The 18,249-nt window shown below is 32.8% G+C and overlaps 1 protein-coding gene and 1 long non-coding RNA gene across 4 annotated transcripts; one reads left to right on the top strand and one right to left on the bottom strand.

The window, feature by feature from the left end:
• On the bottom strand, positions 1-15,762 carry LOC130950523 (uncharacterized). Of its 2 annotated transcripts, none has more exons than XM_057879043.1 (2): positions 15,354-15,762; positions 1-738 (listed from the first exon to the last, which is right to left on the bottom strand). In XM_057879043.1, exons 1-2 carry the CDS (start codon positions 15,693-15,695, stop codon positions 262-264), a joined length of 819 nt encoding a protein of 272 aa, XP_057735026.1. In that variant the 5' UTR covers positions 15,696-15,762; the 3' UTR covers positions 1-261. The 2 variants fall into 2 exon arrangements, with proteins under 2 accessions (XP_057735026.1, XP_057735027.1); XM_057879044.1 differs by lacking the exon at positions 15,354-15,762 and adding an exon at positions 1,730-2,280.
• LOC130950524 (uncharacterized) lies at positions 15,481-17,318 on the top strand. Of its 2 annotated transcripts, XR_009073619.1 has the most exons (4): positions 15,481-15,716; positions 15,810-15,907; positions 16,503-16,786; positions 16,994-17,318. It is a non-coding gene; the product is annotated as an uncharacterized LOC130950524 (long non-coding RNA). The 2 variants fall into 2 exon arrangements; XR_009073618.1 differs by having other exon boundaries at positions 15,810-16,786.
• Positions 17,319-18,249: the final 931 nt, after the last annotated feature.

Below are 18,249 nucleotides of genomic sequence, written 5' to 3' on the forward strand. Positions count from 1 at the left end.
TATTTTTTCAAATAGAAAAAGAAGCATTTTTACTAAGAGAAATAATGTACAAAAGAGGATGAGCCATCCTCACATACATACAAAATATATGACTAAGACCTAATACAAAACATGTCAATTCCCTTGAATGTCTAATTAACAAAACACCCTTGAACAGGCCATGTGCTGAATACCAAAAGGAAGCCAAGAAGAGAGTGTAACTTAAATGTACCCAACATAACACCTGCAATTCATTTATGAATTAACTGTTCCTAGCAACATTTAGAAGATAAATGGGATAACAGCCTTAACATTTTTAGGGAAATCTTCAAACTTAGAGAGATACCATTTCCTCGTTGCATAGCTCCTGCCCACCAAATAGAAAGTGGTGCCTATGGCAAAACACAATGAATACACAGTCTGAGAAATCATTGAAATCCCATAGAACACAGTAATCTCAAAGAGGTAATGTGGGCATATCACAAGCCCAAACAAGCCACCCTTTGGAATCTTGTACTCCTTTTCGCCCTCCCCTCGCAGTTTCGAAAGGAGGTAATGGTGGTAGAAGTTTCCAATGATACCAATGAGGAACACCGCAACCCCAGGGTACATGAGATCAATTTGTGGCTGTGGAAGCCCCTCTGTTACCGTTAGGTGCTGACTATAGGTCATAGTTGCAGCTGATACAAAATAACTCAGAGTGATGGGTATTGCAGAATCAAGATACATGTAGCCACTATATTTGTGGACAAACAACACCTACACAGCACAATCAAACAGCATTTCTTAAAATTTATGAGAAACAGAAGATTAAAACATAAACAGAATGCAATACACATATATATTAAACAATAATCACTCATATCCAACCAAACAGCAAACTGTTATTTCCTTTATTCTAAGAAAATTAATCACACAATTTCCAAGTCAATAGTAATAGTTACCAATTTGTGATTCCTTAGTCCATTTACCAAAAGTCTTAGACTCGACCCCGGGATGGAATTAACCTTAGCACGAGAGCCTTAGCCTTACCCCTTTGATGAGACCTCGTCATATTAGACCCATACACAAAGAAACAAAAAGTTAACCCCTACAAATTAAAGCTCTTCTCAAAGTCGTGACATTAGGACTAAAAATTATGGGTCATATACCAAAAGGAAGAAGAGAAAAAAGAAGGGGGAAGGCGGAAGGGGGGAGGGGAGAATTCCCGTTGGGTCAAAATCTACTTTCATCACCGATGCCCTTTTCATCCTTGCTAAGAAATCTCCACAAACCTACCAACCTAATTTCTAAATTGACTTTTAAGTAAACAAGAGACTAATTTCAAAAACAAAAGAGGGACTAAAAAAACTGGAACAAGAGTAAAAGAGAAGAAAAACCTTAATTGCATACAAGTATACTTTGGCCTATTTCCTAATACTAATCATCCCTAGAAGGCTAGAACTCTCTCTAAGAGTCTAAGACCTCCATAGATAGGTGATCAAATCAGTAGAAACTCTAGTACTAGATAAAACAGATAATAAATTGGAGAAATTTCAATGCACTCATAAGTCTTTGAAACTTTAGATTTTAATTCTTTCTGTCCAAACTTGACACGCACATTCTCAACCCGTTCGTTGACCAAGACACACATATTTTTGTCTCCGAAATAGAAAATTCATGATTTTCTCTAGACATCTAAACCCTAAAAACGAAAAAATTGAATGTATTTTACGAATTATTATTAGTTATTAGTTATTATTATTACTACCTCTAAGTCTCTCTTGAGGAAATGGAGGGTTACAGCAGATTGGAGGAGGGTAGATCTGAGCCCCTCGTTAGGGAAGATGAAGAACGAAACGACGCCGGCAAGAAAAGCGGGAGTGTAGAGCATCAGCATCCCGGCTCTGCTTGACAGCTTGATCTGTTTAGAAGAGTCGCCGGTGGTGGCATTCCAGAATTTGGAATAGTTCAGATGCTTCCCTCTCATTTCCGAGAACCCCGTGTTCGTCAGCGACACCAGGCTCACCACCGACAAGGCTGAAACCACCAGAGACGGCGGCGGTGGGAAGAGGAACTTCAGTAGCGCAGACATTACCATGATCCTAGCTAGAGATGGTAATAATAGGCTCTACTTATTCTTCATGCTCATGCCTCATGCCTGATTGAGGCTTTTTATGTACATGTTTTTTCTAGGGCAATGCTATGGTGTAGATTTCAAATTGTCTACACATATGGAAGGACAGATGTCGAATAGAGGAGGAAGAATTCAGAAACGTACAAAACAAGACGGGATAAGGGAATAATAAGGCATTAAGGCTTGAAGAATTGGGACTCACAAAAGCTGAAAAAGTTTGTAATAAACTAATAATGGATCCACGTGTTTTTAAATTCGTTGCTAATGATTCTCATAATCATTTTTTAATGAGGTTTATTTATTTACAGTCATATTAAAAAAATATTTAAATGGATACGAAAATTTTTTTTCATAAAGATAGCTTCACTTCAATTGCACGTGAAAAAATCGATCCACTAAAATATTGAATTTTAGTGATATACTGAAATCATTTGTCATTTTTATATTAATTTTGTGTTTGAAATTTTATTATTAACGAGTATTATATTTGTATTTTATACAAAATTAGATTATATTATTTGTAAAAAATTAAGTTTTAAATATCCATACATTAATATTTTTTAGTATGAATAAATTATTTTGTAGTTTTCTGCAGTTATTGTGTTGTTAGCAAAAGAAAAATAATAATATTTTAAAAGATTTATAAATAGATTTTAACTTTAATTAAATGATTTTTTAATTAGACTGTAATAAATAAATAAAATAATATGGATAGGAGACAATAATATTTTAAATATAATATATTGTAAATTGGCCTAATTTATATTGTTATTGTAATTTAATTTTTTAATATGATTACAAATAAATCTCGTTAAAAAATAGTGATGAGAATCATTAGTAACAACGGTCAACATAAATTATATATAGAAATGTTAATTAGAAGGTTTGGTTATTTATGTATATAGTAATCTGTCACATATATTTTTGGTAGGAATAAATTAGAATAACAAATCAAGCTGTTATATTAGGAAAAGATTTGCTGTGATGTGTTGATTAGGGTATATATATATATATATATATAGTATCAAGAACACAGGCCGATTACCATTATTTATTATGGTATCAGAGCCTAATTTGAGAAATACATAAAATAGAGGACGAGCTGAGAAATCATGGCGGCAGAGCCAGAAAAGATCATCGGAGACAAACCACACTCTTCAGGAGGAGATGAGAAGAAGACTCACTCGCCGTATGACCTCAACGCAAGTGATAACCCAGGAAACATAATCACGCATATGCAATTGCGTGGGGAAAATTATGACGAATGGGTGAGGGCTGTGAAGATCTCTCTTTGAGTTCGGAAAAAGTGGAGATTCATTGACGGGACTCATACAGAACCAGGAAAAGATGCACATGAACTTGAAGATTGGTAGACGGTCCAATCCATGATTGTTTCGTGGATTTCGAATACGATCGAGCCAAACTTGTGGACCACCGTGGCGTATGCAGAGAATGCGAAGCTGCTGTGGGAGGACATTAAAGAATGCTTCTCTGTTGTGAATGGACCTCGAATACAGCAGTTGAAAGCATATTTGACAAGGTGTAAGTAAGAAGGTGCATCCATGACTGCGTACTATGGGAAGTTGAAAATACTTTGGGATGAACTTGCAAACTGTGACCAGATTTCCAAATGCACCTGTGGTGGGTGCAAGTGTTCAATTGGCTCTCAACTTGAGAAGCGGAGGAAAGAAGAAAAGGTTCACCAACTCCTCATGGGCCTTGATGATGTCAGCTATGCCACTGTGAGGTCGAGTATCCTTGCAACCGATTCCGTACCTTCGCTTAATTGTGTGTACGCGATGTTAATACAAGAGGAAAGGGTGAAGACAATCACCAAGTCGGCGGATGAAAGGGGACTAGTTGTGGGACTTGCGGCGCATGTCGGCAACAAGGCTAGAAGGGAAGGTGAACATGGAGAAAAGGTCGTGACATGTTCCAAGTGCGGTAAAAATAGGCATGATATGAAAGAGTGTTTTCAAATAGTGGGTTACTCAGAATGGTGGGGTGACCGGCCAAGGCACGAAGGAAGAGGCACTAGCAGAAGATCAGGAAGACAAGGGATGCGCAACCGAGGGGCTCAAACACGCGCTAATGTGGCATGTACTGGAGGAAGTGGAATTCGTGTGAATAACCTAGAAGAAAAGAATCTTGACATGACAGGTTTAACTAGTGAGCAATGGAAGGTATTGGTTGATATGATCAGTAAACAAAAATCAGCTGAATCTGAGAAAATGACTGATAAAAAATTTGGGATTTGTGGATCATTGATAGTGGTGCTTCTAACCACATGACAGGTACCTTGAAAAATTTGTGTGAAAAAAGGACCATTTCAAGATGCCCAGTGGGGCTGCCTGACGGTGAGCAGGTGCTTGCTTGCAAACAAGGAACTGTGTTTCTTGACGGAGGACTTCAGTTGAAAAATGTCCTTTATGTACCAAAATTAAAACGCAACTTGCTTTCTGTTCCACAATTGACTGATGAAGAAAACTGTGTTGTACAATTCACTGACAAGCTGTGTATTATGCAGGACCACACTTTGAGGAAGATGATTGAAGCGAGTGAACGGAAGGATGGGCTCTATTAGTATCGTGGTGTGCACAAGGTTCAAGCAAGTCATGTCAAAGTTGAAAATAAATTGACTCTGTGGCATAAGAGATTGGGACATCCATCATTTAAAATTGTGCAAATGATCCCCAATATGAGTGACAAATGTACTAGCTAAGAGGTAAATAAAATTTGTGAAATTTGTGAAAAATCCAAACAAACAAAAGATAAGTTTTCATTAAGTGATAGTCATGTTTCGAGTATTTTTTATTTGATTCATTGTGACTTGTGGGGGCCTTATAAAACTCCGTTGTCATATGGAGCCTCATATTTCTTAACCATTGTGGATGATTGCTCACGAGCTGTTTGGATATATTTGTTAAAAGAAAAGACGAAAGTGTCTGTTATGTTGAAAAATTTCTTTGTTTTGGTTGAAAAACAGTACAATAAATGCGTCAAAATGGTGCGATCCGATAATGGAACAAAGTTCATGTGATTAAAGCAGTACTTTATGCAACATGGAGTGGCTCATCAAACTTCGTGTGTCGGAACTCCACAACAAAATGGAAGAGTAGAGCTAGGGGTGGAAACAGGCCAGGCCAGGCCAGGCTTTGCTCTTAACAGGCCTGACCTGTCGTACAGTTGATTGGCTTGAGTCTGGCCTGCAGCCTGTTATAGGCTCTTTATAAAGTACTAGGCCTGGCCTGTTATTCAGTCTGGCCTGACCTGAAGCCTGTTAAAAGGCCTGATATTTTTTTTTTACAAAAATAAAAATATTATTTAAAAAAATTATTTTTTAATAAAAATAGTTATATGTAATATGTCATATATTTAATATTTATAAAAAATTTTAAACTTCTAACATATTTAAAATATACAAAAATATTTATAATAAAATATAATAAATTTAAAATATCTCATAATTTTATTAATAATAAATAATTATTTATATATTTAATTATATTTTAACAGGCTCAAGCAAGCCTGACAGGTCTATAAGGCTAATTAGTAAGCCTGAGCCTAGCCTATTAATGTATTAAGGCTTTTAAAAGAGTTTGGACCTATACCTATTTTATAACAGGTCAGGCCAAACACAGGCCAGGCTGCAGGCCCCTGGCAGGCCGCCTGGCCTTTTTTCACCCCTAAGTAGAGCGCAAGCACAGGTATATTCTAAATGTTGCCCGGTCCTTGCGATTCCAAGGTAATCTCCCTATTGAGTTTTGGGGAGAATGCGTTTTAACTGCCGGGCACCTAATCAATCTCACACCGTCCTTAGTGTTGAAAGGAAAATTCCCATATGAAATTATTCATGGAAGACTTCCCAGTTATGAACACCTATGAGTTTTTGGTTCTTTGTGTTATGCTCATAACCAAAGTAGGAAAAATGACAAATTTGACAGTCGAAGTAGGAAATGTGTGTTTGTCGGGTATCCATTTGGGCAAAAAGGATGGAAGCTGTTTGATTTGGAAAAGAAAGTTTTTCTTGTCTCTCGTGATGTCCATTTCATTGAAGGTGTGTTTTCCTTTCATGAAGCCCAAAGAGCAAACTCACGAGTTGACCAAATTGGGCCCCCAATGCTAGAGCATGTTTTTGAAGAGAACACTCCATTTAGGTCAATTTCCACTTCCCCCACAACTGAGCCTATTCCTCTGAATCAAAATGAGACTCTAGAACATTCACCCATTGCTCATGATATCCAAGACAGGGGGACATGAGCTCCGAGACAACCCAAACGAGGACGTCGTCATCCCCTCCAAAATCAACATCGAGGAAACGGTGCCGATCTTTGATTTGCCACCAGCCGCAACCGAAGCCCCCCTTGGCCGTGGACATCCTGTAAAAATGCCCTCCATCAAGCTGCGCAACTTTGTCACCACCGCCACTGTCCAAAAGAGCCCCTCCGTCCAGAATCTGACTTCATTAACTTCCTCAGGTGTGTCCTATCCTATACAAAACTTTGTGAATTGTAACAATTTCTTTGTCCAACACCGCACTTGTCTTACTTCATTACAAGCCGAGCAAGAACCTCGGTCCTTCTCCCAAGCTGTCATAGATTTGCGATGGCGAGATGCCATGTCCAAAGAAATTCAAGCACTGGAAGTTAACAACATGTGGAAGCTCACACCTCTTCCTCCAAGAAAGAAAGCTTATGGTTGTAAGTGGGTTTATCGAATTAAATACAATTCTGATGGGTTAGTTGAGGAAATCAACAAGTGGAAGGACTAGATTACAATGAAACGTTCTCTCCGGTGACAAAGTGTTGGGAATAAGGAGTATGACCACAATCCAATCAATCATGTTTCAAATAATTTGTTATTGTTATTATATTAAATGTTAATATAATAACGTCCTAGATTAAATTTGGAGATTTATTATTATGATAGTGATCATAATATTGAGAAATAAATCTTTTATAATTTAATCTAAATTGTTCTTGGTCATAGGACTATTAAAAAGGGAATTAATAATCCGGAAAGATCAATATATATATAATGGTCTTCATTGGATGAAGATTAATAGATCTCATTTATTAAATTATATATATAGATGGTGCATATAGAGATATGACCATTGAACTGACTCACTTTGAGAATTCCTAATGGTTATAATTACCGTATATTTGTCAATAGGATATTCTCAAGATGAACATAGTAATAGAGTTTCCTTTGACCTGCGACTGTCATAGTAATTAACAATGTATTTATTATACTTTGATTCCGGACACCTAATACCCTAGGGTGCTAGTTGAATGGATATTGGGTATGATTTAAATACTTGTAGAATTAATAATTAGTCAATAAGGAATCCGTCAACTCTCGGTAAAGAGTTTGAGCTCTATGATTATAATGACTGAGATGAATAAAACCTTGGTCAAGGGGATTGAATGAATGAAGAAATGAGTTTCTTAGGTCATTCACAGTTCATTATAATAATGGTAACAAGTTAGAGTTTGACAATTAAACCATACTCTAAGGGTTAACCAAGAGCTGGAAAGATGGAAGGAATTATACTTTGTTCTTCTAAGGTTCTTAGTAAAAATATATTACTTCATACTATCGGGCCGTTGAGGAGTGTTGCTAGACGCCAACCTTGATTAGTAAATTTAGTATGACTAATTTACTACCCGCTTAGTATTGAACCTATGGGGTCACACACTAACGAGTGTTCTAATATTTGCTATAGAATTATTTAATTATTATTTTGATTTGATCAAATAAATAATTATATTAATTCAAATGGAATATTATTATATTTTTTGCTAGCACCAAAATATAATAATAGTATGATAATTGAGAAATATTAAATGAGATTTGAGAATAATTAGTTATTCTATTTCTAAATTTGAATTATAAAGTTGGATGAGATCCTAACTGATTCTGTTTCAAATTGAGTTATGATATAATTCATAAATTTGAAAGATTCAAATTAAAATAGTAAGATATGATTCAAATTTGAATTGAGATTCAAATTTAAAATCAACAACAAATCTCATACTATATATAGGTATGCCAAGAGTAGAGGAAAACATGAGAAAGACAGAGAGAATAACAAGGGTTGTTATTCCTTTACCTCTACGCACATAAATGTATGTGAGCCTAATTCTTAGAGAAGAATTTTATGGTGTGCAAAGAGTTGCAAGAGGTTTCTCAATTTAGATCAGATGTCCATTGGTCAAGGGGTTGACAGCAAATGTTAGTCTCGGTGTGGATACGCATAGCGCCTTCGTAGCATCGAAGGAGAAAAGGATTTTTACTAGCGTACTCAGGTATTTAAATCTGATCTATTGCTATATATATATTATTGGAATAAAATTTAAACACAAAATAGATCTTTAAGGATTACTTTCATTTCTTCCGCTGCGTGTTATGAACACATGGTAATCCTTCAAGTGGTATCAGAGCTTTGGCTTTTTTGCGTTTAAATTTTTATTCTTATTTTCTTAAAGTTTATGAATTAATAGAATTAATTCAAATTATTTTTAAGCATGTGATGTATTTATTTTCATTGAGATGGTTTTCTAATAAATTAATAGTTAATTTATTTTAATTATTTAATTGTGATTAAATTATCCGTTTTTAATATAAAAGTTATATTTATAATCAAATATTTTGTATGATTTTATTTATTTATTAAATTTTATTGTGATTTTGATCACAATAAAAAGAATAAGATACAAAATATCTTTTGTTCATTTTTTATATATATAAGTGTATATATAAAGGTCAAATTTAATTTGATAATTTTTTAAGGCTAAATGTTAGTACATAAAAAAATCAAATTTTGATTTGATTGATGTGTTTTGAACACTATAATTTTAGAAATTAGTTTTTCTAATATTCTTGATTATAAAGAGCGGCCTGACAACCAGGAGTTTTATTTTCAAGATAATAATCAGTATATACATTTGATGTATTAGGGATTTAATTTTATATTTTTACCTAGACAACCTGGGAGTATAAAATTTAATCCATGACTGCTGATGAAAAATTCTCTAACAATAGAGATAAATCCTAAAAGTTAGGAGATTGTCAAACAAATAAATTTATCTCTTATTTACAAGGAACAACCTGACAACCAGAAAACTTGTACTCAAAGATAGAATTTATTTATGCATATGATGATGTATAAGGAGAATTAATTTTATACTTGAACCTAGACAACCTAGGGGTATAAAATATAATTTAGTTAAATAATTGTCTGACAACCAGATAATTATTTGGGATTATAATTGTATGTGATACAATTTAATCATATTTATTTGGAATAGGTATGAGTAACAACTTGACAACCAAAGTACTCATTCATGATTCTAAATAATTTTACCAGAAATATAGATTTCTTATTTACTTTCATATTTTAAATTTTTAAATATGTCCATCTTTCGTATGGCATACTTGAAAGTAATAAATTGGCTATACATTGAGAATTATTCTTATGTATGAAAGGGTTATCATGGACATGATAATCCTATTGAAATAATATTGTCCTATAAAATTGGTGATGGAATAGTCAGTACTTGTGAAGTATTTGAAATATTGTTTTACTACAATATGGGTTGTTTTGACAACCATGAGTTCCAAAAAACAACTTACTATTTATTATTAAACATCTTGAGAAGATGTATGATGTCCAAAGTAAGATAGTATGACTATCAAAGATTTTATTTAAACTAGTGGGAGTATTGGGCAATATATTTTGAATTAAACAACTTTAGAAGTTGAAATGCCATTAGGCAAATGGCTTTTGCGAGAATTGTTCTTGCAAGCATTTTTGGAGATTTATTTTGTTGCAAACAATTTATAATTGGCTTTAATATGATTAAGGTTTGTGGCATTTTTTGGAAAAACTCAATATGAGTATTGAGGATGCGAATCAAAATTGCTCTTAAGGGTTGGTTTGACCAATAATAAAAATATTGAGTATTTTTATTATAAGAGTTTAAAGTAAAATCTCTAATATCTAATTGAAATTTTATTGAATAGAGAATGAGATTCTCTCCATGCACAAATACTAGTACTCTATGTACTCCATCATGTTTTAAGAAACATGAAATTTGATTTAGTTGACTATTTTGTTAAATATTTGGATTACATTTTAGAAATTTTGCTAAATTAACAAATTTCTCACTAAATCAATTTTTTTACCATATGAGATATGGAAAAGACATAAGCTAAAACTCAAGAACATTAGAGTTTGGAGATGTCTTATATGTGTTAAGGGATTGCACAACAATAGAATTGATATTAGGTCCGATAAATGAGATTTATTGGTTACCCTAAAGAAATAATGAGATTATTTTTATCACTCTTCTTATGACAAAGTGTCTGTGATAAGAGGTTAAACGTTTTTAGAAAATGGATTCCATCTTAAAAGAAGAGTGGGAGTACAATTACTTTTATTAGAATTGTTTACCACTCAATACAGGATATACTTTCAGTATCCAAAAAGTATAAAAGGTTTGATCGTCAAACTAAAATTTTTTGAAAAAAAAAAAAGTACCCTATTTGTATAATGATACAATTCTATAAAGATAGATCTAATGGTTACTTAGATCTTTTATAATCATGTTCAATAAGGATTGTCCTTAAAATAAAATTATGCACTATTGTAGTGGGAGATTTCATGTTTTGAGAAAACGTAATATTTATTATGCACTAGGTATATTTTACAAAAAAGGTCAAGCAAATATGCTCAAGAGCAAAGGTGTTTAAGGTCAAAAGAGTTTTGACAAACACAAATGTGCATTGAAAAATTATACACATGATTGATTGGCTCTAGTGCAAGTGGGAGATTATTGAGATAATAGTATGCCTAAGATCCAATCTATCATGATTGGCTCTCGTGCAAGTGGGAGATTGTTGAGAATAAGGAGTATGACCACAATCCAAGCAATCATGTTTCAAATAATTTGTTATTGTTATTATATTAAATGTTAATATAATAACGTCCTAGATTAAATTTGGAGATTTATTATTATGATAGTGATCATAATATTGAGAAATAAATCTTTTATAATTTAATCTAAATTGTTCTTGGTCATAGGATTATTAAAAAGGGCATTAATAATCCGGAAAGATCAATATATATATAATGGTCTTCATTGGATGAAGATTAATAGATCTCATTTATTAAATTATATATATAGATGGTGCATATAGAGATATGACCATTGAACTGACTCACTTTGAGAATTCCTAATGGTTATAATTACCGTATATTTGTCAATAGGATATTCTCAAGATGAACATAGTAATAGAGTTTCCTTTGACCTGCGACTGTCATAGTAATTAACAATGTATTTATTATACTTTGATTCCAGACACCTAATACCCTAGGGTGCTAGTTGAATGGATATTGGGTATGATTTAAATACTTGTAGAATTAATGATTAGTCAATAAGGAATCCGTCAACTCTCGGTAAAGAGTTTGAGCTCTATGATTATAATGACTGAGATGAATAAAACATTGGTCAAGGGGATTGAATGAATGAAGAAATGAGTTTCTTAGGTCATTCACAGTTCATTATAATAATGGTAACAAGTTAGAGTTTGACAATTAAACCATACTCTAAGGGTTAACCAAGAGCTGGAAAGATGGAAGGAATTATACTTTGTTCTTCTAAGGTTCTTAGTAAAAATATATTACTTCATACTATCGGGCCGTTGAGGAGTGTTGCTAGACGCCAACCTTGATTAGTAAATTTAGTATGACTAATTTACTACCCGCTTAGTATTGAACCTATGGGGTCACACACTAACGAGTGTTCTAATATTTGCTATAGAATTATTTAATTATTATTTTGATTTGATCAAATAAATAATTATATTAATTCAAATGGAATATTATTATATTTTTTGCTAGCACCAAAAATATAATAATAGTATGATAATTGAGAAATATTAAATGAGATTTGAGAATAATTAGTTATTCTATTTCTAAATTTGAATTATAAAGTTGGATGAGATCCTAACTGATTCTGTTTCAAATTGAGTTATGATATAATTCATAAATTTGAAAGATTCAAATTAAAATAGTAAGATATGATTCAAATTTGAATTGAGATTCAAATTTAAAATCAACAACAAATCTCATACTATATATAGGTATGCCAAGAGTAGAGGAAAACATGAGAAAGACAGAGAGAATAACAAGGGTTGTTATTCCTTTACCTCTACGCACATAAATGTATGTGAGCCTAATTCTTAGAGAAGAATTTTATGGTGTGCAAAGAGTTGCATGAGGTTTCTCAATTTAGATCAGATGTCCATTGGTCAAGGGGTTGACAGCAAATGTTAGTCTCGGTGTGGATACGCATAGCGCCTTCGTAGCATCGAAGGAGAAAAGGATTTTTACTAGCGTACTCAGGTATTTAAATCTGATCTATTGCTATATATATATTATTGGAATAAAATTTAAACACAAAATAGATCTTTAAGGATTACTTTCATTTCTTCCGCTGCGTGTTATGAACACATGGTAATCCTTCACAAAGATGGTGACAATTTGAACAACTCTTGCTGTTGCAGCAGGCCGGGATTGGGAACTTCACCAAATGGATGTCCATAACGCCTTTCTGCATGGCGACCTTGATGAAGATGTGTACATGAAGCTCCCACCCGGGTTTCAAGTGTCTCAGCCAAGCTTTGTGTGTAAACTTCAAAAATCCATCTATGGCTTGCGACAAGCTCTGCGTTGTTAGTTTGCAAAATTATCCTCTACCCTTACTCGATTTGGTTTCCAGCAATCACAAAAAGACCATTCCTTGTTTAGTCTCTGTAAAAATGATGTCCACCTGGTTATTTTGGTGTATGTTAATGACCTTGTAATTGCAGGAAATAATGGTGATGCAATTAACAAATTCAAACAGTACTTGCACAAGTGCTTTCACATGAAAGACTTAGGGCGCCTGAAATTTTTTTGGGGGTTGAAGTTGCCCGATCTTCCAAGGGAATTTTTCGGTGCCAACGAAAATATGCCTTGGACATCATCACTGAAGCAGGTTTGTTGGCTGCTAAGCCCGCAGCTACTCTGTGTGAGGAAAATCACCGGTTGGCATCCGCTGCTGGCCCTGTTCTCTCTGATCCTAGCATGTATCGCCGCCTAGTTGGAAGACTCATATATTTGTCCTTTACCAGACCTGACCTTACCTATAGTGTTCATGTTTTTTTTTCAGTTTATGCAGAATCCACGTACTGAACAATGGCACGCCGCTTTACGGGTTGTTCGGTATTTGAAGGGACATCCGGGGTAGGGCATACTTCTACCTAAAGAAAATGATTTGCAATTCAATGGTTGGTGTGATTCTGATTGGGCTGGCTGTCCGCTAACGTGCCGATCTCTTACAGGGTGGTTTATTCAATTCAGTACCGCCCCTATCTCGTGGAAAACACAGAAACAACAAACGGTCTCCGCCTCTTTTGCTGAAGCTGAGTACTGTTCAATGACTAAGACAACTAGAGAATTAATATGGATAAAGGATATACTGTCCTCGTTGCACATGTCGCATCCTGCTCCCATTCGCTTGCACTGCGACAGTCAAGCGGCGCTTCACATTGCTAAAAATCCAGTCTTCCACGAACGTACCAAGCACATCGAAGTCGACTGTCATTTTGTTTGGGATGAAATCATACACAATCGACTATTACCTTCTTACGTTCCTACTCATCTCCAACTAGCTGATATTTTCACCAAGACTTTCGGGACGAAATAGTTTGGGAAACTCTTAGTCAAGTTGGGCATTCAAAATTTACACGCGCCAATCTGAGGGGGATAACAATGATCAACATAAGTTATATATAGACATGTCAATTAAAAAGTTTGGTTATTTATGTATATAGCAATCTGTTATATATATTTTTGATAAGAATAAATTAGGATAACAAATCAAACTGTTATATTAAAAAAAGATTTACTGTAATTTGTTGATATATATATATATATATATATATATGAAAGTTTGTATCAAGAACACAGACTGATTACCATTATTTGTTAATTAGCAACAAATTAAAAAACATGTGAATATATTATTATAAATTTTTTTTATTTTTTGTGGATTCTAACACTTCAAACATTATCCAATCTAAGAATAGCAATTCTCTTGAGATGGATATTCACGAAAATTTATCCATCGAAGAGTATATATATATATATAAAAGTTTGTATCAAGAACATAGACTGGTTACCATTATTTGTTAATTAACAACAAATTAAAAAATATGTGAATATATTATTATAAGTTTTTTTATTTTTTGTGGATTCTAACACTTCAAACATTATCCAATTTAGGAATAGCAATTCTCTTAGGATGGATATTCACGAAAATTTATCCATCGAAAAGTATATTTAGAGAATATTTCTTTCTTTGAAAAATGGATATATATGAGTACTCGTGCAATAAACAAAACGGAGAGTATATATATATATATATATATATATATATATATATATATATATTAAAACTCTACCTCCAACCCCAAATCACATTTCTACGCCTCTCTAAAATATAAAAAAAATCATCATTTTGTAAAAAAAACGAAAGATATTATATAAAATAAGCGAAAGAAAAATTCAATTATATTAGGGGGTTGCATTTTAACCATGAGATTATTATTATTATTATTATTATTATTATTATTATTATTATTATCCCACGACCAATGTATAAAAATGATTATTTTATTAATTATATTATGTATACACTAAAAATTAATCATTACATAATTATAATATATATATTAAAAATAATTAAATAACACATATAATTATATATAAATATATATTAATTAATTTAATAATTAATTTTTTATATAAATATAATATTTTTATATTTTGACATATTAGAAAAATACTAAAAAATTAGTTAAATTTATTTTTTTATTATTTTTAATTATTAAACCCATTTTTTTAGTCTGATAATATAATAACATATTTTTAATTTATATTTTTAAATATTAATAATTAATTATTAATAAAAAAATAAATTTTATTGATCTTTTAATATTTTTTGTATTCAAATTCAAGAAATAAGACTATTTTAATCAATGAATATAGAATTTAGATCTTTTAAAATAAAAATTTAATAAAATAATAAAATATTAAATTAATAATGATTAATTTTATAATTTTTATAAAATATATATTTTACTATTTTAATTTAAAAATAATAAACTTTTAATTTTACTAATTTTTTCATTTTAGAAACTTAGATACCTCAAAGAGTCTCTTGAAGTAGTGGAGAGTAACAGCAGAGTTGAGGAGCGTGGATCTAAGACCCTCATTAGGGTATAACCAAAACGAAGCAGCACCCGCAAGAAACGCAGGTCCGTACAACAAAACCATTCCTACTCTGCTCGAAACCTTTATGTTCTTATTCTTCTGCTTCTCCGTCGCTGCATTCCAGAACTTGGAGTAGTTCAACTGCTTCCCTATCATCTCCGATACTCCAGAGTACGCTAATACCAAGAAGCTCCCGACCGTAACGGCTGAAACCACTGCAGACGCCGGCGGCGGGAAAACCAACTTCAACAGCACAGAAGACATCACCGTCGCCATGCTGCTTAATCGATAATTAAGGTTTTATTTAACTTCTTTTTCTAACTCTAATACTTGCATTGCATTATTGCTATGCTGCTTATTATATATTCTTCTTTGGACCGACGGCTACAGAAATTGAAACACGTGATGTCGGAGCTGTGGGGGCGGAGGATCTTATCTTGAAGATATTGGATCAATTATTCATTAATTAAAAATTGATCCATGATTAGGTACGGAAAAGAAAGGAGGTGTTTTTAAAATAAATAAATTAAATATTTTATTTACAAATATAAATATAAATCTAAATGAAATATGAATAACTTTTTTTTTGTTTACAACTTTATTTCATTTATATTATAAACGTAATAAGTTAGACGCTTATAAAAATAAATTATGATATTTGTTACGGTACCATCATAAATTCATACGTATCGATACAATTAAAATGTAGACAAATTAAAACACGACACGTGAATTATATTTTCTACGACAGTAATTAATTTTTTTTTTAAATATATATTATATCAATTATTTTGCTAAATTATCCTTATACTTTAATAAAAATAAAAAATATTTTTTATTTAATATTATAAAAAGACTAAAATACTCTTTTTATATTAAACAAAAATTAATTTAAAAATCAAAATCAAAATACATCTCATTATTCATATACATTGAAAAATTATTTCATTGATCATGAATCCTAATCTAATCTCTCTCACCTCTGTTCATACCAAAAAAAACACATCTGAACAATTTTTTTTCATCATTGAATATCAATCTACCAATAAAATATAACCTCATCCCTAATTCCTACTCGGACAGCAACAGCCTATCCTCACCTTCTCTCTTCATCGTAGCCGCGCTCTCTCTCCGTCGTTCTTCACGCAAGCAGCCGCCTTGTCGTTCCCCATGCATCAACAGCTCATCGTGTCATCCTCCACGTAGCAGCAACCCCGTATCACTCTCTAGCGTCGTGCCTTCCTCCACTCCTCCCTGCAATTGCCACTCTCTGTCTTCCGTTTGCAGCTGTTCAGCCCTGCCGTTTCCGTCGTCTAGCCCCACAGTTTTCGTCGACACAGTCCCCTGCATCTAGAATGGAGACTCAGGTAATTTGCAGTTCAGTTCCAGCGTTCTCTGTTTTAACTTTTGGTTTTTTAGTTCACTATTCCAGTGTTCTCTCATGTAACTTTTGTGGTTGCTATTTCTTGATTATGTAATTTTAATTTGTGGTTTGGTATTTAATTTGTGCTTGTTCTAATTTTAGTGTTGTTGTAATTTTAATTTATGCTATTCTAATTTTAGTTTTAACATAGATGGTGATACACAGTTGAACCAAGGGGATGATGAAGATATGGTTTCAGGCTCCAGCAGCAAGCAGAGTTACAATTTTCAAGCTTCTAATGTTAATCCTAAGAGAGAAAAGTACCTCAGATACCGGACCAGACTTAATGCTGCAGAGTATGCTTGTTTTAGCTGTGTAATTTAGTTTTTATATATGTTTCAAAAATGCCAACCTATCCTAGATTCAAACCTTATGTTTTCTTGGCTTCTTTCATGCGGTTTTAATGCATGTAATGTGAAATATACCTTCATCCTTTGGTAAAGAATTAGGAAGTACATATTGAGGTTTGGTAACCATATCTAAGTTATCTTCATTCAATCCAAAGTTCATCAGAAGAGGTGCTCTGTAATTTTAGCTTCAGGTTGGTTTAGTTACTCCTTTCCTCCATACAATTTACTTTTCCTATTTTTGTTGTGAGAAAGAAAAAGAGAATGATAACTTGATTTGAGAAGGGATTAGTTTCATGAGCGCGTTTATGGTTCATATTCATAATAAAATAATGATAGTGATGTTGCAATGTTAACTTTCCTAATCCTAATTAATTAAGGATTTAAGGTCTAGTTTTTCTTTTCTTTAATTTTTCCCTTTGAAAATTGTTTCTAACAAACATCACTTTATAGTAAATACTTGATGAAAATGTTTGTATTGAAGCAAGTAGAGGAATTTGATAGAGAAATACTGATTAGTATATGATGAGTATAACCATATTGATTTCGGCTTTGATTATCATTGCTGGCATAGTATCACACTTAATGACAGCATCCATGAATAAAGCTCTCTCAAATGCATCAAATCAAAGTAGCAATGATATATAATGCAAGGTTTGGTGAAAGGCCGTACTCAAAGGGTGTAATGTAAACAGGCTAACCTGACAATTACATCAGTGGCTGCTGCTGTTTCCAAAAATTTTATCAATTTTCATACTCCAGTGACAAATGCAGCCATGCAATCATGGTGAAGCTTCAAATATCAAACAACTTCAACAGCTTCATTGTCTTGTCTTAATTCTGAACTCTTCTTCTTCCAACATCATTGCTTCTCTAAGGCATTTGGCTGTCATCTCTACTAAATGAACACAACAATTAACTAAGAATGCATTTGGATTTGTGTATGTAAATTAAAAAGTGCACATTTTGATTAAAAGATTATGTGTATTTTTTGGAACAAAAATATGTATTTATTTATGCATGATATAACAGCTTGGCAAATATTTGATGACGATAGCAA

The sequence above is a fragment of the Arachis stenosperma genome, chromosome 9 (genome assembly GCF_014773155.1).
Source record: "Arachis stenosperma cultivar V10309 chromosome 9, arast.V10309.gnm1.PFL2, whole genome shotgun sequence".
NCBI lineage: Eukaryota > Viridiplantae > Streptophyta > Magnoliopsida > Fabales > Fabaceae > Arachis > Arachis stenosperma.

Bases quoted from the DNA above. Each gene is read 5' to 3' on its own strand.
- LOC130950523 (XM_057879043.1), bottom strand. From the start codon at position 15,695: ATGGCGACGGTGATGTCTTCTGTGCTGTTGAAGTTGGTTTTCCCGCCG. The intron at 739-15,353 runs GTATCTAAGTTT...TGTGCTGTGTAG, and splicing joins ACTTCAAGAGACTCTTTGAG to GTGTTGTTTGTCCACAAATA.